This window comes from Acanthochromis polyacanthus, chromosome 17, assembly GCF_021347895.1.
Source record: "Acanthochromis polyacanthus isolate Apoly-LR-REF ecotype Palm Island chromosome 17, KAUST_Apoly_ChrSc, whole genome shotgun sequence".
Taxonomy (NCBI): domain Eukaryota; kingdom Metazoa; phylum Chordata; class Actinopteri; family Pomacentridae; genus Acanthochromis; species Acanthochromis polyacanthus.
This window is the reverse complement of record NC_067129.1, coordinates 34,989,618-35,007,996: the sequence shown is the minus strand read 5'-3', so window position 1 is coordinate 35,007,996 and position 18,379 is coordinate 34,989,618. Positions and strand designations below refer to the sequence as shown.

General features: G+C 39.1%; 1 protein-coding gene across 2 annotated transcripts; it reads right to left on the bottom strand.

The window, feature by feature from the left end:
- Nucleotides 1-1,492: 1,492 nt before the first annotated feature.
- On the bottom strand, nt 1,493-15,818 carry lrrc32 (leucine rich repeat containing 32). Of its 2 annotated transcripts, none has more exons than XM_051937667.1 (3): nt 15,518-15,818; nt 10,026-10,119; nt 1,493-4,556 (listed from the first exon to the last, which is right to left on the bottom strand). In XM_051937667.1, the coding sequence occupies exons 2-3, from the start codon at nt 10,113-10,115 to the stop codon at nt 2,694-2,696; spliced, it is 1,953 nt and encodes a 650-aa protein (XP_051793627.1). In that variant the 5' UTR covers nt 10,116-10,119; nt 15,518-15,818; the 3' UTR covers nt 1,493-2,693. The 2 variants fall into 2 exon arrangements, with proteins under 2 accessions (XP_051793627.1, XP_022073587.1); XM_022217895.2 differs by lacking the exon at nt 15,518-15,818 and adding an exon at nt 12,010-12,526.
- Nucleotides 15,819-18,379: the final 2,561 nt, after the last annotated feature.

Below are 18,379 nucleotides of genomic sequence, written 5' to 3'. Positions count from 1 at the left end.
TAAGGTTTGAAGTTAAAATGTATGAAATGGGATGAGGAAATCAGTTACACCATCATGTCTTCATGGTAACAGTGAACCTAGCGAGCATTTACCTTGGCTTAACTTAACATTTACGTTAAGTTGTGTTATAAGTCGACTGAGTCTAAACACACGAAATCGAAAAACCGAAATGTTTAGGTAAACGATTGCTGTAAGGTTAGCCATTTTTTGCTGCACGCACGGCAGTACCAGTTGATAACAATGGTATATGGTATTTTGTCTTTCCATACAATATGAAGCTGTGTTTCCATACGATATAAGGCAAATTTGAAGTAAGCTTTTAAAATGTTGCAAAAAATTTGTAAAAATGAAATAATTTATTTTCCATTAACTACTTTGAAGTCAATAAACTAAGGTAGTGTGGTGGTGTAGGCTAAGTAATAAACACAGCAGAAGAAACACTTACAACACCTTAAAGTAAAAACTTAGTCCATCTACAAGAAAAGCAATGGAAAGAAGCCTTTAAGACTGCTTTCAATTTAAAAAGTTCTACTTATTTTTTCACGTCAGCTGGTACTGGCCATGTTTCATGTTGTCCGGACAAGAAAACAATCTGCAGTAATGTGATATAACAGTTTTTGAAAAATTCAAAAACCACCCAAGTGAGCGTAAAAAATGTTTTGAGAAGTCGGATTTTGTCATTCTTTTTCAAGTTTGTAGTTTCCATTAGCTTTTTCAAAAGCAATACTTTAAAATGAGTGTACAATATGGAAACATGACTAAATGAAAGTTGACCAGTACCACGCGTACGGCTAATATTATGAGACACGAATAAGACAGAAGTGCTAAGAAACACTAGATTACCGTCACTACTGTTGATTTCTTCCAATTTTCTGAGCCAGATAGCTGACAACATGCAACGTTCCAGCTGGAATTTCCAACTGTGAACTCAGGAATTCCAACTTTAAAGGGGAACTTCGTTTTTTTTCAACCTGGGGTCTGTTTTCATATGTCATTTCATACATGTGAGTGATGGAGAAATGAATTTTCGACATAGCTCCAGTATTTAGCCAGGCAGGCAGCTTAGCAGCTCAGCTAGCAAAAAGTATGGGGCAACTTGCGCCCCCGCGTCAAGGTCTGCCCTAACGTGCTTTTTTTCCCACACTGACCGGCTCGGATAGTCTCAACGAGTGTCCCACAACATACGAGAGATGAGAAGTGAACGAAACCTCCACATTACTTAGCGATCGCTATTTGTTGTGGTCTGTATCCAAATCTTGGGACGCCAGAAAGCAAATCTCGTTCCAAAATCACGCGATAGCTTCCGCCAAAACCGGTGTTTTCTCTAGTATGTTGTGGGACACTTGTTGAGACTATCCGAGCCGGTCAGTGTGGGAAAAAAAGCACGTTAGGGCGGGCTTTGACGCAGGGGGGCAAGTTGCCCCATACTTTTCGCTAGCTGAGCTGCTAAGCTGCCTGCCTGGCTAAATACTGGAGCTATGTTGAAATTTCATTTCTCCATCACTCACATGTATGAAATGACATATGAAAACAGACCCCAGGTTGAAAAAAACCGAAGTTACCTTTTAAGTTCAAATGGAACGTACCAAAGACTGAAAGTAGCTGGCCTAACCATGTCTGTTCAAAGCTAATCTAACTAGCAGCATCACTAAAGCTCACTAAAATACTAAAAACTTTGAAACAACACAATGCTATATTTACATTTAAGTATTGCATGTGAGTTACAACATTAGAAAGTGAGCTTTAAAGTTGCTGCTAGGTAACTATCCCCTTGTTTCCGGTGCTTGTGCTAAGTTAAGCTACGTGGCTGCTTATTTTAAGTTCATATTTATCATACAGACGTGAGACTGGTGTCAGTTTTTCCATGTTACTGTTAAGTAGAAGTCTATTTTCCAACATGTAAAACATTCACTTTACTGCATTTTATTGCTCCATTTTAGTCAGTTCTGTTTGTGTTGCTGTCATGTGGAAGTGTTTTAGTGTGGATTCTTCATTTTACATTCAATAAACATTCAATAAACTGATGTGCAGCATGTGGTTCACTACTAAAAGCATGCAAAAAACTCGGCACCTTTAGCCATGAAAGTGTGTTTAGACAGAAATTTGAGCAAACTGGTCCCTTTATTTGCCTTCAACATCCAACGCACGACCTCTACAGATGAGTATTTGTTATTTCCGTTTGCTCTTCATCCTTTTTCTTCCCGTCTCTTATGTAGCGTCATGAAGCTGAAGATAAAGCACACATTTTTCGCACAAGTTTTGAAAAGCGTATGCTCACTTGCTTCAAATTACACCACCTCCAGCAAATTAACATTGCACTCGTTTGTTTTTTAAAACCGGCCTTTCATGCAGTCTCACCTCTCGTTCTGTCTGAGCACACCACAAGAGTCTAAAGTTGCAGTTCCTCAAATGGCAACCAGATGCTGCAAGCCAATTTATACGGTCTTCAAAAGTTCAAGGTGAATATTTTCCGCAGGAAGTTCTGGTTTTGATAGTTTATCCATTTTTCTTCATGTCAGAGATATTACGGCACGTGTTTGCTTGTCAGTGGTTGCTTTTCGTAGCGGTAAACCCAAGTCAAGGCTTTAAAGTTGCCCTTCGGAAGACTTTGGGTGGCACCACAGACGCTACATTCACTTTTTAAAATGTTTCATGTACAGAAATTGAAGACAAAAATTTTGTCATAGCCTTCATTACGCACTGAAGCTTCTGTTGTGTTTTCGTTTCCTCAAGTGGCAACATTTAACCAGCAGCACCAACACGATCATCACAACTAACAATGTCACGACAACAACAATGACGTAGTTGGGGATGTCCGGTCCTTGACACATTTCCTGCGTCACCTTCCCAATGTTGACTGGCTCTGAATATTCCTCATAAACGCAGGTCACAGTCTCGATGTCGGGGACGACCACTGCCGAGTGCTGCACCATGTGGAGGAAGCCGAGGTTGCTGCAGCAGCTCAGAGGGTTGGAGCCCATGTAGAGGGTTTTCAGTGAGTGCTCCAGAGTGATCATGGTGCTGTACTCCAGCGTGACCAGGTTGTTGTTCTGCAGGTTTAGGGACTCGATGGAGGACTCCTTCTTCCACATGGGCAGTGTGGTTAGCTGGTTGGTGGACAGATCGACGTGTTTGAGGTTCGTCAGGGAAGACAAATCTGTGTTTAGACTGGAAATGTTGTTTTCCCGAAGGAGGAGGTGAACCAGCGAATGCTCCAGACCAAACAGGGAGTCTTTGTCGATGTCCAAACCTGGATTCAGGGACACATCCAGTAACTTCAGAGGGGTGTCCATGAATGCATTTGCAGGCAAAGCCCTCAGATTGTTTTCAGAGAGGTACAGATACTGCAAATTTTGAATAGAAGAAAAGGACACACAGTCAGGAGAATCCTGGTGGGTTGTGTCTTTTAGTACATGTTGGTTTTGCTCGCAGATTTTAACATTGTTCTGCTGGAGTTGCAGGTGTGTGATACTGGGGAGTCTTTGAAATATTTGATGATCCAATGTTGTGAGGTCATTTCCTTGTAAGAAGAGCTGCTCCAGTGACTGCAAAGTGTTTTCACCAAAAGTCAAACTTTTCAGTGCGTTATTGCTGAGATTGATGATCTTTACTCTCTGGAGGAGGCCTTCATTGCTGACAGAAAAGGAGCTGATACAGTTATTGCTCACATTCAGGACCTCGAGTGATCCCATGCAGTAAAAGAAACACTCTGGTATGCTTTTGAGGTGGTTGTAGCTCATGTCCAGGTATCTGAGCTGATTAAAAATCAAGTTTGCCTGTTTTTCCGGGCTTCCTGTGACGTTGACACTCTGGAGATGGTTTCGTGAAACATCCAAATATTCGAGCACGTTGTTCCCTGGAAGAAGAGGAAAGTAGAGCATTTTGTTTTCACTCAGATCAAGAGAGATGAGTTTGTAGAAATTGGACGATGACTGTGCACTGTGGAAAAGCTCCATGCTGTTCTTGCTGAGATTGAGCACCTCTAAGTTGTAGAGGTTGAAGTCTGTGATGCATGTGATCGAGTTCTTGGACAAATCAAGTTCAGCTAGATGATCTAAGGAGTCGAAAGCTCCATCTTCGATCTCCAAGATGACGTTGTTGTGGAGGCTGATTTTCCTCAAGGACATGGATCCACTGAAGGTGTTTTGTGCTATTTTGGTGATGCTGTTGCTGTCCAGGGAAAGGTTTGTCAGCGACGGTGATTCAGCAAGGAAGAAGTCTGACATCCCCGTGTACAGCCCGTTGCTTGAGAGATCCAGTGACTCCACAGCTGTAAGAGGTCCAATGTTTACTTTGGAATGTGCAAAAACATTCAGGTGATTCCTGGACAGATCCAGGACTCTTAGGTCCATCATGTCTTTGAAGAGTCCTGGCTGGATGAAATGGATCTTGTTAGAGTGGAGGTTCAGATGATGAAGGCCGGTGTGGTACGCCAGAGTTTCCTGGGTGAGGTTTTGCACCTGGTTTCGGGAAAGGTCCAGCATTTGGACGCCTTGTGGAAGGTTGAGCGGTGCGCTTCTGAGGCTCAGATCGCTGCAGAAAACATCCATCTGGACCTACGAACAAAGACAAACACACAAGTCTGATTATGTCGGCTTGCTGCCAGACTGCCTGACCATGACACAACGCAGACCAAATGTGTAAAGCGGACGTGGAGGGTTGATTTTTATGAGTCAGTGTATCTACGGCATGTTCTTGGCAGTGTGACAGTCCTCTGAGGCTCATAATGGTGAGTTGGTCTAATAAAAAACAAAGAATTTTACTATCATTGTTCTCTTTGAAGTAACTCAAAAATTTAACTGAAAAGAAAAAAACTGACAAAAAAGTGCTTCAGCAGAGAACAAAATACACCTCACACCTTTATAAACACCGGTTTATGTCATCTTTTTCCCCTAATAGAATTGAATATTTAAGCTATTAAGTGTCGTTTATGATTCAAACCACATGGCCAAGAGACCCCTGTGTCCAAAAACAGCTCATAAAACTGTCTCCTTCTTTGTTTTTGCTCTGAGGCCGAGTGCATTTAGCTTCTTGGCATATTTGTGGTGTTGTGAAAGGACCATTCCTGGTTTCTTACAAGCCAGCTGTAAACAAACACATTGATTTATTCACTAACTATTGCAGGGCACAACATCTTGGTTCTGGTATCAGGCACAGAGGAACCAATCAGACATGTTTTTTAAGAACATATCAGTGAAAGTGTATTATCAGTGAAGTGATATCACTGCCTATGTTTCTTCACAGCTGCTTACATTCATGTAAACTCAATCTGCCTCAGTGTATAACATCTGAGTTAGGTGCGGTGGTTAATGTCACATGTAGTTATAGTAAAGGCCTGATCTGACTGCTGGCGTCACGAGGAACATCATGTCTTTGTTTACACCATTTTTGCAGCCCGAAAAAACGATAAAGATGGAGATGGTTTGGCCACTTTATGTATGTTTGCTACTGCTATTGGTAAGCATGCTGTCAATTTGTTTATCAGTCATCTTCCATGTGTTTTCTTAAGAAGTCCCTCTGTAGTTGTTGATTAAAACTCTAAAACCTAATCTCTGTCATCTCAAAGTTACATATTTTGATTTTTTTGCCCTACAAAAATAACACCTTCATGTCTTAAAATGGTTTATGTTTAACTCTACTGTTGCTTCTTCTAGAATTTGAGATTGTCATCACTCTAGTTTTACAGTGGAAATGATCAGCCATTGCTCATTTAGTTTGTGATATGTCATCTCGCATAGAGAAATAAACACCATATGGAGATGCTAACAAGGTAAACAGCTTGAATTTCCCTGAAGGGAATCTTTAATTCCATGTCTATGTACACTTTGTTGGACTTATCAAACAGCTCCAGTTGCTCAGACTCAAAACCTGCTGCTGGTCCGTCATATTGTAAACTTAGATTTAATGCAGTCATGTGACTTTGCATACTATATATATTTTACTACCAACATTTTCTATTTGTATACACACTCTACAGTTCAGCTGAAAGTCCATGAATTTTTGTCACATGACTGTCAATTGCTGCTGAGTTACTAATGGCTTCACAGCTGCGACAGGGAGTGCAGAATTTTTAGTTTCTTACAGAATCTGTTTTACTTTTGATGAATTTTTAATTAAAGAGGTAGATTTAAGGCTTTTGGATGAACTATCTCAATTTTAAGCTTGGATTTGACTAAGTTTTAAAACTAAATTGTGCATCACAGATGAAGAGACTGCTGGAAAGTTGAAAATCCAATGATTTTTACAGTTTTTACATTTTCTGGGCCTGATACATTGTGTATTTTTTGTAGTATACCTCTCAAACCCAGAACCTCAAACAGTTGTAATCTGTTTGAAATGATTTACATTGGAATTAATAGAGAAAATAGAAATTATTAAGAGATGTGACAAGTGATTAGTTTTGTTCTTGGATATGTTCAAATATATACATATTTTATATCCTATTTATAATTTTTAAAAAGTTGATTTTGATTGATTAGGAAATGTTTTATCGCCCCCAAGAGCAACTGAGTAATAGAGCTTCGAGTTATTGAGAGGGAACAGTCTTACTGGTTGTAGTTTTAGTAGTTTTAGTCAGCCTGTGATTTTAAGTAGTGAATGAGGTTAATAAACTGTAACCAGGGCAAAAACAACATTTTAAGAGCTATTGCTTACTATAAATGTTCCACTTTGAAGGTTCAGTGTGGAGAGAGCATTAATATGGGGGACAAAACCCACATCAGGACACCTGTTTCACACAAAACTATATCAAGTTCAGCCAAAGCTAAAACAAGGTTTTGGTCATCTAAGCTGGAGGGAAACCAAGACAAGAAGGGAGTTTTATACTAAAGAGACTGATACTTTGGGTTGCCCAGGCCAGCGGTTCAAAATTTATAAAACTATCTTTAAAATCCTTAACTGTGTTTTTAGGACTTTGAGAACAACTGGGCTTTAACGCTCCAGCTATGTCGCTCAACATCTCCAGTTCGAGTTTTATTTTTCAGTACTGTTTTTTTTTGTGTGGTTTTATTAGAGGGCAGGGCAGAGATGACACAAAAATGGGAGTGAGATGGAAAACAACATGTGACAAAAGTTACCGGACTGGATGGGAACCAGGGATGTTCACGGTCATTCTCCGTTTTTCTCTTCCCGAGCGTCCTGTCATCTCCACTTTCAGTTCTCTCATAAAGGTAGAAAGTGACCCAAAGGTGCTTTTAAAAAAGGCTTGAACTTTGAAAGATACTCGTTTGATTTGGCAAAATCAATCTGAATGCACCACAAAATTAGCCTAGCTTAGCTAGACTGTATTCCCGTTATAAGGGATATACGGGAATACGGTCTAGCCCTCCTCCATTTACACATTTTGACAGGTTTTCAAGCTCCGAGCAGATCAGGCCGAACCAATCAGAGCACCAGAGGCGGGAGTTAACGATGCGTCATCTTCAGGGCCGAGATTACCCATCTAACACCTGTGCACCTCCCGCATACAAACAAAATGGCGACCGCAACAGAGCGAGGTTTGTCTCGTGCGCTTTCCTCTGTTTTACACGGGCTGAATTTGTCCTTTGTCCTTTGTCCTCGACTGGTCGCCATAACTGTTTGGACTACTTCTTTTTCTTCTTCTTTTAATTCCGGCAGGCTGTACGATAGAATGCGTAATGCTGCCCTCCACTGTTGAAAGGGAGAGCTTAGATTTTCCTCAGGACCCCTGTACGGCGAAGGAAGCTGTTAAAACTACAAAACATCATGGCGGAAAGGCAATTGTTAGGTCCCTTAGTGATTGCGTCACACATGTGTTACGCTGATTGGCTCTCTCCAATTCAAGCTGTGATCGGTAGTCCCGCCTCTGGGCTAGATTTGGTTCAATGGAGCAGTTCCAGACTGACTTTATGTGTATTTGTAATACACAATATAAAGGCTGTCTGGTCCCCAGGCAACCACAAAATGATAATTTTTCTACAGAATAAGGCTTATGTATTTTTTTTTTGTCGTCATTTTTTCTTTCTTCCTCTTGCAAAGTTCCCAAGAAAAAGACAAAAACCAACAAAGAAGTGAGCCACTAACAAGGGTTTTCTGTGTATCCACAGCCTGATACAAGTTCCTCTTCCGTACCACAGAGTTCAATTGATCTCCAAAAACGATTAACTACACGTCAATAAGCTGAACCATCTGCCAGGTTCATTCATTAACCAGAAACATACACATTACTATTTATTTTAACATTTTTCCACATAAGCCAGTCCAGAAAAATATGTAGTAATCTGTAGGTAAAAATCTGCTATTTCCTTCAGTTTTAATTGTTCAGGTAAAACATCTGAGATTTTTTTAATGCAGTTTCACACATTTTTACTCACTGTTGAAAATTATAATTATATATTTGTTAAAGAAAGTGAAATTCTTTTAATTATTTATTTTACACCTGGAAAAAATGGAATCAACATGTTCAACATTAGCAATACTGGAAAAAATAGTGGCTACACATAAGCACAGCCTGTAGTTCAGTAGAAAAGTCCCACAATTTTTGCTATGTGACTGTTTTTGCAGCTGAGTTAGTAATCATCTCGTGGTTTCCCTAAGTAATGCAGATTTTTTTTAATTATTATTTTTTCACGGAATCTGCTTTAAGCTACTAATTACATTTAACAAATTTTTAACTTCTTTCCATGCTTGTCTTGTATCTGCTCAGTGTAAACACAGCCTGCAGTTCAGTCGAAGATTCCCTCATTTTCCTTGTGCTTGACTACGTTGCAGCTGAGACACTAATGGCTTCATAGTTGTGCCCTGGAACTCAAAGTCCTGTCCTTTTTGTTTGTGTCTTTTTTACAGAATCTGGTGAACTTGAACAGTTCAGTTTGGGGAATAAGACACGTAGAACAAAGTGACTCTGATGCAAAATCTCAACTTTAAGCTTATATTTGGTTAAGGTTTCTGGTGCTGTATCTAAATGTTGAAAATCCAATGATTCTTTCACTTCATGTAGTTTTTAGCTCTTATGAATAATGCCATTTCTGTGATTTTTTTAAGGTTAACATGCCTTTCAAACGCACTGGTAGGTTTTGGTGTTTGATTGGACGTAAAATGTGACAGTTATGGTGGATAAAACAAAGTATAAAGGGACCAGACAAATAGTTTTGGTCTTTTCACAGAATTTGTGACAATTTTCACAGTTTCATTAAACCAGTCCTTAAATGTGTGTTTAAGGACTGGTTAGTACTGCTAGTATTTCCTCTTATCAGCAGCATTTATTCAGGCAAATACATTATATAAAGGGTATTACGCTATTTTAAAGATTCAAATATACGATGAGGCTTTAACTTTGGAATCTGTGCAGATTTCAATGGAGAACTTCTAATTGATATTTATAGAAACACCAAAGACCACACTAAACAAAAGTGACGCATGGTTACTTTCACTATTGGGCTATTTTTAAAAAAGATGACATGAAACAAAGTCGGAGCCTGTCTCATGTCGATGCTCCCGTTTTAATTTAATCCTCCGTGTGTTAAATGTCAGTGGATTCAGTTAGGAACGCTGCTGCATGACGACAACTGTGAAAGCTTTAGTCGCATCTCTAAGTAACCGTCACCACCCTGCAATGATTTAACCACTTTGTGAAAGCTCTTCTACGTAATTTTCTGTTCTTTCCAATAAAAAGAAAATGATGCACATTTCCATTTGTTGCACAACTAGAACGAGAGCGTCACAAGACAAGCTCAAACTAAAAGCATCACAAGCTCCGAGGAAAAAGCGTGATTATCCTGTCAACAGTGACACACCTGCATAACAAGGCGACGTGCAGTGCAATGTGGTACAAAAACACCATCAGTGAAGCCAAATTGTAGCCTGAAGGTCTGCTGGTGGCGCTGAGCTCAAACTAACAAGCCAATCTGCTCAGGTGCAAGTAAAGTATGATGTGAAAACACCTCAAGCAGCAAAACTCAACTGACAACTGGTGAAAAAACACACATTGTTTAAATGGAATATGCTTAAAAGGTGCTGCAAAGACCTGAGTTTAAAGGTGTGTCTGTTTGCCGGGCTCTACTTACAACTTGGCATGGAGGGAGGTGTCGTGGAGGACGTGCGGACGCCGCCGTGCAGCCGACCAACAGCAGGAAGAGCAGCTGGAAGGCAGCCATGGTGCTGCGGCACAGAGAGAGTCCAGATCAGAAACACATGAATGCAGGAAGCATGCTGTAGGTGATATGACTCGAAACGGGAAGGAAGCGGCCCTACCTACTGCACGACACACTGACCTTTGACGGCGCTATTTATGCCCTGAAATACAAAAGGGGCTTTCTTGCATATGCTGTGCCATTTCTCATTTACAGTGCATTCAGCTGCAGAAGCGGTAGAAGGGATGACTAAGCAAATGAGCTGTTTCCATCAGTTATAAGTATTTCTGCACTGTAGGTGACTGTTTTGAAACAGAAAAGGGCTGTTTTGCGAGGCCTCAGTGAGTCATCCTTTACCAATCGAGACATGTGTGTCTCAGTATTTCCTGATAGGTTCCCCTGAACAAAACAACATGTAACCTTGCGGCGCAGACAATGTGGGAGTAATTAGTATCATGGTAAGTACCCACACACACGATAAGCTGATAAGTGAGTGGAAATTCGGTGTAAAAAGTGGGAGAAGTTTACGTTAGTTCATGTTAAACCCTCCCACACATGCAGACAGTTCGTTGAGATTCTGTGCATCAGCAGATTCAATTAATTACGGTGCATTAGTGCTCATGTGATGTTTGCAAGGGGGAACACAAAAACATCTTTCTTTCTACTGAAATCGTCCACTCAGTTCGGTTTAAGGCTGCACAACGTCTATCTAATGATGTGGAAAGGCAAACAGACGAGGTTGAATCACCCATGTTACTTTACAGAACCCTTTTAAATATTTACAATCTTGATAAAAAAAAATACTGTGGTCGTTAATCAGCAGCGAGGAAGATCTGTCAGGAGGTGGAGTTTTTCCATTTTCTGTCACTTAATGATTCTACTGTATCACAATTCAGAGGAAAAATCTGTGCTTTTCTACTAAAGTTAGCTGCCATCTACAGCTATTTCTCAGGTAATATATTCCTTTTAAATTATGTAATAAATACAGGGCATGTTTAGAGTGACCAATGATACATTTTCTCCCCTGAATTTCTCAAATGATCTCATCTAAATATAAGGTTGAGGCCCAAAATAGGTCAAATTATTGAACATTTCAGTATTAAGGTTACAAAGAAGTCCAAAAAAATGAAGACAGATTTGTGTATTTTCTTAAACAGTTAGTTCAAGACCCTTTAGATTTAACTTGTGACCGCCTGAAGGGGCCAGAACCTGAAGTTGGTAACTCCTAGACTAAACTCCAAAGTAGATTAAAGCAGCAGGATATCATTTTGCTTTTACTTTTGATACTTTAAGTACATTTTGTTAGGAGTAGCATTAAAAACAGTACTTTAGAGGCAAGTACTGGGTTTTATTTTTGGCAATATCGCAATCTGTGGCAAATTCTATTACTTGTTTTAAAGATTCAAGTGAGATTTTTGATATTTATCCAAAAACATTTGCACACTGTATGTTCATATTTGTACATGGCATACTACAGATACTTTATTACCTAATTCTACATTTTCAGTTAATTTTAATGAGTAGATTTTGTGCCAAAACTGCTTTATGTTCAGTGTCAGATGTGGGGTCTTGACTGTGATTGATAAAGATCAATAAAATATCAATATTAAGATCAGAAATAGCATCATTACTCACTGAGTACAGAGCAATTCAGCATATTCTGTAATTTTAGATTACATAACTTTGCTTTTCAGACAGGTTTTTTTGCAGAAAAGTACTGGAACAAGTGAAAGTACAACACACATCTCCTCAAATGCTGAACCTTTCTTTGTAATTGAGCATTTTTTACATCATTTAATAAAAGAATAAGAGTACTTGCAGCTCCAACAAGCAGCTTCTGCCTCCACAGTTCAATCCAGAGCGTCTACATGACCCAAACCATGCAACAAAAACACTTTTTCCCAAGCTGAACATTTACCTCACTTTCAGCTGATGACTAATCTTCGTGGAGCCTCCTGACCATGTTGATTTCACATCCCCACACACCCACTCGCCGATCGATAGCAGTGCCACGAGTGAAAACCTTTCTATCAGCTGACTCTTCCCTCCACATCGCAGCGTCTTCGGCTGCCGTCCAGCCATCACATCCTGTGAGAATATCCTGGTCGCTCAGCCTCTTATCCCCCTCCCACTGCTCTCACTGGGGAAGAGCCTTATAAGGGGGTTGGGACATCCAGTTTTATGCTCCACTTGAAGAAGACTCAACCCCCACAGCTACAAACATGCCATCTATTAATCCTAAAGTTGGATGAAATAGTTTGGATGTTCTCACATACCGGCCTCTGTCTGGAATTTGGGGTATTTCAGCTTTGGCTCTCCTTATTTATCATCTTTTCAAAGCAGCCTTTTATGGTTAAAGAGGTCTGATGCCTCAGATCTCCACCCAGACAGAACAAAACATCAACAGCAGCTAGTTATTGATGGATTTCCAAAATCTGTCCACCCCTGAGAGACGAGTGGGTGTGATGAAAAATCACACATCCCTTTCATGAATGTGGGAGCGAGTCGGGTTGGTCATGTGATTTTTTTTTCTGGTTCGCCACACTGTAAACAAACACCACTGTAATTATTATGAGTAAGACCAGTTTACACACACAGACAATTAGATTTAAATGACTGTACATCTGGATACAGTCATTTTCCCACTTTTTCCCACTCACAGCTGGGAAAAAGTGTGAAGACACTTTCTCTTCTATCAATAACAACTGCTCAAGTGCTCAGGAGCACCTTAGTGGAGCTTGTCACTGTTAGAGTGCAGCAGAGGGTCCAAAAATCCTATATCAAACCCCTTTTATTTTGATGGGATTGTATACTGGAGTCTGTTTTTTGGCTTGGTTTGTCATAGATTCTGTATAACAAAGTGAACAAATTGGTAAAAAAAATGCAATTTACAAAGTGATTCATAAATTTCTGACACTGATTTTCCATCCATCACTCTCCCATGGAAACAATCTTTCTCCAAAGCACCAACCTTTCATGAGATCTTCAAAAATTCTTCAGGCTTTGGGAGGTGCCGTGAACATAACAGAAGCCCTCAGATGCATTTTCTCAAGAAAATCCATGACATGAACTGTGAGGGTTAGGTAATATGACACGGAATCACTCATGAATAGGTTTTTAACAGGATTTAAAAAGACTTGTGAAGCTCTTCTAGATCCATTTCACGGGTTTGGACAATATTTACGCTGCTATGCAGAAACTTGAAGCCCTCGATCTCATGCAACACCATCGAGAGTCATTCAATTGATCACAGCCAGACAAATGAGACTAAACATCTGAGTCATAAAGAGTCATGGTCATCAACAAGAAAAGCAAAAAGTCCGACAACACCAGAGAGCTCTAAAGTCAACATCAAGGAGTCAGTCTGGGATTGTATGAACAGAAGACAGAAGAAGTTCAACAAGATGCTTGAAACAGCCTGCTACAATAAACTGAAGAACTGCTGACATTTCAAGGGCAAAAAGTGTTTGCACCAAACATTAATTTGATCTTATTCACTAAATATGATGTAAAGTTAAAACTTTATTGATTCCTGAGGGTAAACTAACAGCTGCCCAACACATAAAGTATTATAAACTAGTTAAATCCTTTTTACCTGCCTCAGCATTTCTCAGTGACTGTAAGACAATATCATAAATATTCTTTTGAAATATGCCATACTGCATTAAAAATACTTTTCCTTTTGGTGTTTCTAGTATATTTTGATGCTAATACTTTCATTTTACTTTCATACTCATAACAGAGTATTTCTGCACTGTGGTACTCAAGTTAAAGGTCTGAGTCCATCTTCTACCAATGATTCCTTCTCTGGCAGGTTGAGTGTAATTTACAAATATGTTCATGGCTGTAAATTAGGTAGGAATACCCCAGAGAAAAAATCTAGATTAAGAGTTGTGTCTTCAAAATTACAGTTAGGTTAAAGCACAGACGTAAAATCTGCAAGAAAATGGAGAAAACTGACCCCTCACGGTGTTTTTTGTAGCAGTAGTAGCAACTATCGCCATCTGATATGGTTGAAAGTTCTGGTCAAGGCTAATAAGTGAACACTGAGTTATTAGGCTGATGAAGACAGTGGCAGATGGGTGAAAGCTCCAGAAAAAACAAGCAAGTGGGCTTTGAGTTTAGGTTTTATAAGATGAACCTTTCAGTTTACAAAGAATAGAGTTTATACCGATGTACCGCAAGCAGTTTAATAGCAAACAACTTGACAAAGAAGATAAAAATATGGCGTCCATCACCATCTGATATGGTTGAAAGGACTGGTAGAAACTAGTAAGGGGACATAGAGTTTTTTCTGAGTTCAAGGAGGAACCTTGATGTTTAAATGAAAGGTCTAAAAGTTGTGGATGCAGCCAAAAGTACTTACTGGACTCAACAGACCATTGATGAAGACAGTGTAATATGGTCTGAAAGCTCCAGAAAAGACAGTAAGTGAGCCTTGAGTTTGGGTTTTCCAAGATAAACCTTTCAGTTGACACGGAATACACTTGAAACTATAATAACACACAAGTTTAAGCTTATGTTTTGAAGTTAAAATCTCAACATTGGAAAAAAATATTATATTTTATTCTTTTTTCCAATAACCCTACAAAGAAAATAAAAATATGGTTGAAAGCTCTGGCAGAAACTACTAAGTGAACACTGAGTTACTTCTGAGGTTGAGAAGGAACTATGATGTTTATATTAATGGTCAAAAGTTGCTGTGGACGCAGCTAAAAACCTACCGATCTCCACAGACCACTGATAAATAGCTGAAACTTCCAGAAAAAGACATCAGATGGGACTTGAGTTTAGGTTTTCCAAGAGGAACCTTTCATTTAGAATAAACTTTAATCTATAATAACGCTCAAGTTTAAGTTGGTGTTTTGAAGGCAAACTCTTACAACAGGAGTAAAAAGTACTTTCACCTTATTATTAGTAGAAGTAGGATTTTTACAACTAACAATCCCTCAAAGAAAATAAAATTATTGCGTTAATCATCATCTGATATGAAATAAAAAATATGGTTGAAATCTCTAGTAGAAGCTAGTAAGTTTACAATGTGATCTAAGAGGAATCTTGATGTTAAAATTAAAGGTCTAAAACCTACTGGGCTCAACAGACCACTGATGAAGACAGTGTAATATGGCATGAAAGCTCCAGAAAAGCACAGTAAGTGAGCTTTGTGTTTGAGTTTTACAAGATGAACCTTTCATTTAACACAATATGAAGTTTAATCAATAACTGTGCACATTCTTAACTTAATGTTATAAGTTAAACTCTCAAGACAGAAGTAAAAAAAAATCCATTTCTTCCGACGTTTAGTGCAGAAGAAATTATCTGAGTAAAAATACTGAGTTACTTTCCACTGCTACTGACGTGTCCAAGCAAACAGGTACCTACAAGTAACTTAAAGAGAGTAAAAAGGAGATTAGAATGAGTCTTACCTTGTGTGTTGTCTGCAGCAGGTTTGGTTTCATGTTCACCATCCTTTTATTCTGCACCATGTTGTAGTGACGTACACACACACACACACACACACACACACACACACACACACACACACACACACACAAACACACACGTGACGTGGGGTAAACCCCTCTCATTCCCAGCCTCTGTTTCCTTTTCCTTTGCAGCTCGGTGTCATCATCTCTGAAGGGTGTGTGGAGATTGTTTTTTTCTTTTTTGAGTGTTTTTTCCCCTCAGATTTTTGTTTCCTGGAGAGACCGGTGAGATGATATTCCAGAACAGTAATTTATCAGTAATTCACCCCACTGAGCGTTAACCTTTTACTTAACTCTGCCTCCTGCTGCTCACACTCAGACAGTGCATCATTTGTTGGTCTGTTTCCAATCCTTTTTTTTTTTTAAAGAATTAACATCCGTTATTTTCTTTTAAGCAGAAACAACATACAAATGTAAACTTAAGACACATACATTGCAATTGCAATAATCGTACAGTCATAAATGAAACACATAACAAGAAAAATTAAATTAAAATATAGAGTCTGTCAAGAAGGGGCAATAAAGTTGTATTTTTCTAAAATTCTTAATGTTTTTATCAATTTTTTATTCATTTGTTTTAATTTTGCAATAGTTTTTAAGTAACTTTGGAAATCTGTAGTTTCAAATATATAAAAGGAGAGTAATTTCTTAATCCAAATCATTTTATGAATAAAAAATTTTGCTAGTATACAAATCAGGTTAATGATATATATTTCATCACCAGAGAAATTAGGGTTGTTATAGTAAAATAAAATATCTGTTCTTTTGAGTATAGTGTCTTTTTTAAATATTCTTGCGAGATATGTTTCTGAATGGAACCAAAAGGAAGTGGTGTGAAAACAGTCAACAAATGTATGCTCAACAGTTTCTCCTTCACAATTACAAAAAGTGCACCGGTTACTTATGTTTGACATAAAACGACATACACTTGCTTTAACAGGATAGTATCTGTGGGTAATCTTATAAAGAAACTCTTTTATTTTATTTGTGAGAATATATCTGTGAGGCATTAAAAAGATTGTGTTCCATTGTTTTCTATTCAGACATACTGATCAATACTTACAAGCTGGAGCTGTGATATGCTCTAGACCACTTCTAATAAAATTATTTGAGCATTTTTTATTTAACAAATCCATGCCATTTATGGAAATAGGGCTCTCCAAAACAGAGAGTGTGGTACTCTGAATGTTACAAGCAAGGATTTTTATATTGTAAGGAATTGATCTAATCACAGTATGAAACTCTTGCCTGGAAACCTCAAAATGATAAGTGTCTAAGAATGCCTCATAGTTATAAAACTCACCATTATCATTCAAGAGTTGCTTTACAGTGTTTACATTGTTCATAAGCCAATTGTTCAAGTACAAAGTCTTATTTCTGTGTGTAATATAAGAGTTGTTCCATAAGATACAGTGGTGAGGAGAGTAATTGTTCAATTCAATTCAATTCAATTTTATTTATATTACAGTCAAATTGTTTCAAGACGCTTTACAGAACCCAAAGGCGACAGTGGCAAGGAAAAACACCCTTTTAACAGGGAAAAAACCTCGAGCAGAACCCGGCTCTATATAGGGGGGGACCCATCTGCCTGCTGGCTGGGCGGGTTGAGAAGGACAGAGGAGGGCAAGGGGGAGGGATGGGAGAAGAGGGAGGGGTGGGAAAGCAAGGAAAACACAACACACATTTGGATACATGTATGACAGGATATGTGACACAAAGTATAAGCTAACATTGAAAACTGACTCATAGTTTACTCTTATGATGTACGGCTCTGACATTAAATATACTCCATATATAGCTAGCAGTAAAATTCAAACAGTATGTAGATTAGCATAACAAGTATAGTGAAGGCAATGCAGAGTTGACTGCTGGAAAAGGGGAGTTGGAAGCAGAGGGCTGGAGGAAGGTCAGCAGCAGCATCCCACAGTGGACATGATGGAGACTGGACCAGCTGGTGGAACATCGACCGCAGATCTGAAGCATCCAGCTCTGGGACCAGGGACACTCGGAGAAATAACACAGGGGGAAACAGAGTGAATGTACTGCAATAACGGTATACATATTAAATGTAAAGGTACAGTGCCTTGTGAAAGTATTCGGCCCCCTTGAACTTTTCAACCTTTCGCCACATTTCAGGCTTCAAACATAAAGATATAAAATTTTAATTTTTTGTCAAGAATCAACAACAATTGGGACACAATCGTGAAGTGGAATGAAATTTATTGGATATGTTATACTTTTTTAACAAATAAAAACCTGAAAAGTGGGGCGTGCAATATTATTCGGCGCCTTTACTTTCAGTGCAGCAAACTCACTCCAGAAGTTCAGTGAGGATCTCTGAATGATCCGATGTTGTCCTAAATGACTGATGATGATAAATAGAATCCACCTGTGTGTAATCAAGTCTCCGTATAAATGCACCTGCTCTGTGATAGTCTCAGGGTTCTGTTTAAAGTGCAGAGAGCATCATGAAGACCAAGGAACACACCAGGGAGGTCTGAGATACTGTTGTGGAGAAGTTTAAAGCCGGATTTGGATACAAAAAGATTTCCCAAGCTTTAAACATCTCAAGGAGCACTGTGCAAGCAATCATATTGAAATGGAAGGAGTATCAGACCACTGCAAATCTACCAAGACCCGGCCGTCCCTCTAAACTTTCACCTCGAACAAGGAGAAGACTGATCAGAGATGCAGCCAAGAGGCCCATGATCACTCTGGATGAACTGCAGAGATCTACAGCTGAGGTGGGAGAGTCTGTCCATAGGACAACAATCAGTCGTACACTGCACAAATCTGGCCTTT

Bases quoted from the DNA above. Each gene is read 5' to 3' on its own strand.
- lrrc32 (XM_022217895.2), bottom strand. From the start codon at position 12,173: ATGGCTGGACGGCAGCCGAAGACGCTGCGATGTGGAGGGAAGAGTCAG. The intron at 10,120-12,009 runs GTAAATGTTCAG...TCTGTGCCGCAG, and splicing joins AGTCATCAGCTGAAAGTGAG to CACCATGGCTGCCTTCCAGC. The intron at 4,557-10,025 runs GTAAGTAGAGCC...CTTTGTTCGTAG, and splicing joins ACCTCCCTCCATGCCAAGTT to GTCCAGATGGATGTTTTCTG.